General features: G+C 38.6%; 2 protein-coding genes across 3 annotated transcripts in view; one reads left to right on the top strand and one right to left on the bottom strand.

The window, feature by feature from the left end:
• Positions 1-832: 832 nt before the first annotated feature.
• The window catches only part of LOC106893886 (cytochrome c oxidase assembly protein COX11, mitochondrial), a 3,860-nt gene continuing 779 nt past the window's right edge, over positions 833-3,913 (bottom strand). Inside the window, exons 3-4 of the mRNA XM_014952188.1 lie at positions 2,964-3,089; positions 833-2,464 (exon numbers count right to left, since the gene is read on the bottom strand). Coding sequence (XP_014807674.1) covers positions 2,282-2,464; positions 2,964-3,089 — 309 coding nt within the window. The 3' untranslated portion in view covers positions 833-2,281. The remainder of the gene's footprint in view (positions 2,465-2,963; positions 3,090-3,913) is intronic.
• STXBP4 (syntaxin binding protein 4) overlaps positions 3,814-3,913 on the top strand; it is a 75,189-nt gene continuing 75,089 nt past the window's right edge. Inside the window, exon 1 of one of the 2 annotated variants that reach the window (XM_014952134.1) lies at positions 3,814-3,885. The gene's annotated coding sequence lies outside the window, so the exon portion shown is untranslated. The remainder of the gene's footprint in view (positions 3,886-3,913) is intronic. The other variant, XM_014952163.1, reaches the window with a different exon arrangement.

The raw sequence follows: 3,913 nt of genomic DNA, 5'->3' as shown, positions 1-3,913 counted from the left end.
CATCATTTCTGAGTTTTTACTAGACTGAGTTGTGTATTCCATGAAATACTAAATGTAGATATTAGTATTTTAGTGTGAACCTGCAGCGTTCCATTGCGTAGTTAGCGACTTTGCAGTTTGCTGGAGGACCATTGTAACACTTCATCAAAAACACAACCTTGAAGCAGAGGTGCAGAGGTAAGCTGCTTTATTATTTTTCTTGTATTATTTGCAATGGTCTGGCCAGCAGCCTGAGAAAACTGCTGAAAACAGGATTTGAGGTGGATTGATTTTCCCCTGCAGCTCAGTTGTATTGGTAAAACCCCAGCACGCTGAAGTGTAACAAATGAAAATACGCTATTTGAGTATGGTAATCCATACTGGATGATTGCAAACTGAGCTTTTCCAGATTTAAAGAAGCAAAATGGTCGCAGATGGATGAAAGGGAACTGGCTAATGACTGAGGTTAGAGCTTGTTTTATAGTTGGAATGTGGTCAGTATCTGTGCAAACCTGGTCTTTCAGACCTGGAGGAAAACCCACGTTTTTATGAAAGCGGCGCTTGCCAGGGGGATACTCCTTTTCTTCTGAAGCACACGGACAGAATAAAGCAATGTGTGGAGAACTGTCATAATCAGTTCAACTTTTAAAAAGACAATGGACTAGAGACAGCCCAGGTAAGAATTTTATTTTTTCCCCCTAGCCTGGATTCAAAGATTTGTCTTAATATTTTTAGTAATTTTTTTCTGAAGCATAGCTGGAATTACAAAGCTTGCTGTTATGTTCATACAGATGTATTTCACTTGTGTGGGCTCTATATGTTCTGCTGGATGAAATGCATTAGAGAGATGAAAGAATGAAAAATTTTAAAACTTTAATAAATCCACAGTGAAGACCTGACATGAATGTCATCCAGAATCTATTTAAAGAACACACAGAACTGGTAAAATAATGCATTTTAAAAGTGGCATCCATTTATTTTCAAAAAAACACTTTCTGAATTATTGCATCCAAACATAATTGAGACTGAAGTAACTGGAAGTTGTTTCTGATATACTTACTACCTTTTTAGAGTCCAAACAAATGAACCCTATTTGTGTTGTCTTTGTTAGATCTCATCTGCTGACAGGGGTAGAAAGAACTGGCCTGGTAGATGAGAAACTGGGCTGGGATTAATTCCTGTCTGAAAATGAGCAGATCATTTAAACTTGCTCTGCAACTCGCTCCTCATTTCCAAAGCTGTGATAAAGTGTTATTATCCCTACCCCACAGATAATGATGAAAAGTTATATAAATACAGGCTTACGTGTTCTGGTGGTAAATGAGTACCCAGAGTGCCTCTAACAACCCCTGTGCTGCTGGGCAGGCTTTGTCAGACTTAACCTCTGAATGGGCTTGATTTCCTTTGGCTTTCTGAGGAGACTCCTATGCTATTAATTTAGCCTGCAATATAGAGCAGTTGTTTATGTACTGCCTTTCCCTTCAAAGCATTTCATACATGAGCCAAGCTTGTCTCTGTGTAGAGGTGCGTGGCGTACGGCCCTCTGCGGAGTGAAAGAGCAGTCATTAGCAATACAGGTACTTTAAATGAGTTGAACACAACATGGAAATTTGAAGGTGGTTTTTCTAAATAGAAACCATCCCACAGATTTGACGTGCTTCCATTTAAATTACTGTTCCTCATTCAAATGATAACAGTTTTAGAGCAGTGCGCTCTTACCAAATGAACTACTGATTCAGTAATAATTCGAGAAGGTGCATCATCTTAATCATCGTATCCTCCTGTGCCGTGGGAGGGTTACACAGCAATACAGTCTAACTTTGTTTAGTTTTGAGATTTCATGAACTGATTACCTGTTTTTACCCTTTTATATAGTAACTTACACAGAAGTTACTCTTCAGAGCCAGCAATGCAATTTTAGATGCTTAATAAACTGATCTGTTCTCTGTATTTAAATGAAGATCTCAATTTACATTTGGGTTTAAAAACTGGCCTCACAGTATTTAGATAACATGTACCATCTTTTAAAAAGATGGCTTGAGAAAACCCTCTCTTCCAGGAAGTGTGTTCCCTTCTATTGTCTGATGAAGAAAAAAATATCCCTAAGAAATAATATTACAACTATGTAACTTTTTGTTTAAAAAAATAGAAAGACATCCTTTCATAACAGCAGCATGTACCCATTGTGGTTTAATAATATAATTTCATATGGCACAGTATTCCTGCAGTTTTCCTTCTGTTGAAAAATGGTTTCAAAACTGGTAGTCCGGTAGCAAAAGTCAAATAGTCTCGAGATTGCCCATTACTGATACCCAGGAAGTGGTAACTTCTGTCCTTCCTTTGCTTCAAAAAAGGTGTAAGAGAGGGTGATCAAATCAACTTTAGCCATTTTAGGATCCTCTGCAAATTCTGGATCAATGTAGAAGAAGACAGGCATGTCCACTTCCTCTTGAGGATTTAGCCGCTGTTCTTCAAAACAGAAACACTGGAGGACAGAGGAAAAAATCCAAAACAGTTAGACAACAATAGCCATGGTAAACCTTATCTCTGCCAACATGATAGAAAGCTTCGTATTTTAAAATCAATTTGCATTCCCTGTATGTCCCTAAAATCCTGGAAAGGATCAACAATATGAGCAACAAAACAGCAATTCTGTTTCTCTTTTGTTACAGGAGCAAAAAAGAAAAAAGCTTTTAATGAAGTGTCCAAAGGTGCAAATTGCCCAGGCTGGCTCACACCGTTACTGCCTGCCTCAGTGTCACTAACACTAAATGTCATATATTTGGGAGCTGCTCTAATTTGGCTGAAGCTTGTTATGAAGACAGACAGGCTAAAAGTGAACTGTTGCACTGTCATTTGAAAAAAAAAGGTATTTTCTTAAAATGTTGGCATACAAAGAATAGTATTCAGGATTAAAATGAGAAAATGTATGGATAATGATTCTTACTCATGTAAAGGAAAACGTAATCTTTGTTCACACTTACTTGTATTTTATTGAAATACTGTCCTGCTTCAAAGGGTATTACATTGTAGGTAGAGATTCCAATTATTGGTTTGTCAGTAGGATTTTTCGCTTTATAAAAAGCCAGTGCAGTCTCTCCTGGTACCACCTGTATGAAGTAATTGCATGGTGATTTTTAATCCGCTGGAACCTTCCAACCCTCAGAGGTTTTTAGACATTAGCTAGAATTAGTTCATTTTCTCTTTTGCTGTTTCAAGCTCATTACTTCTCTACTACACAAATATTTTCCTTATAGGCATTTCACCCCTATTCAAAGCATTAATAATGTTCTATGTATGCATTTTTATCTTGCCCAGTTTACCACTGACACTTCTATTATTCTCAGCAGTTTAGCAGCATATAGAGCTTTCTTAATATGGAGGTTTATATATGGTGTACCTTTCATTTCTAAGGGGATTATGCTTTCAGTAGTGGACTCAGAAACCAATTAAGAAGCATGACTCCTTTTGCGAGTTTTTATTCAGTAATTTTGAACAGTAAAGTTAGGTTAAAATCTTTTGCTTTTTAAAATACAGAGACAGTCCTGCAACGATAGGGGCAAGAGGAGGAGATACTAGGGGTACCCACAGGTATATATAGATATATGTAATACATGTTGAGTATTTGGTATATATAGATATATATAGGTCTATATAGGTATATATAGATACATATAATACACTTTTTTGGCAGCTTGATGGAATGGCAGGGGAGCAACTGCACCTGAACTGCAATGCAAGAGGCAGCACAAGTCCTGCCCTCTGGTAGGAGACACCGGCCCTGCCTTCCCACCCGGCACCGAAACCAGATTCCGCAGGGGCGGTTCGGGGCTGTCCCCCGGGCGGAGGGGACACCACAGGGGCTGCGTGATGGCTCCGCACCATCGGGACGCCGGGGACGGAAAGGTACGGGGTAAAACCTGAGTTTTTCCCT

The sequence above is a fragment of the Calidris pugnax genome, unplaced genomic scaffold, assembly GCF_001431845.1.
Source record: "Calidris pugnax isolate Ruff unplaced genomic scaffold, ASM143184v1 scaffold9, whole genome shotgun sequence".
Lineage (NCBI taxonomy): Eukaryota > Metazoa > Chordata > Aves > Charadriiformes > Scolopacidae > Calidris > Calidris pugnax.
This window is presented reverse-complemented; position numbering and strand designations above follow the sequence as displayed.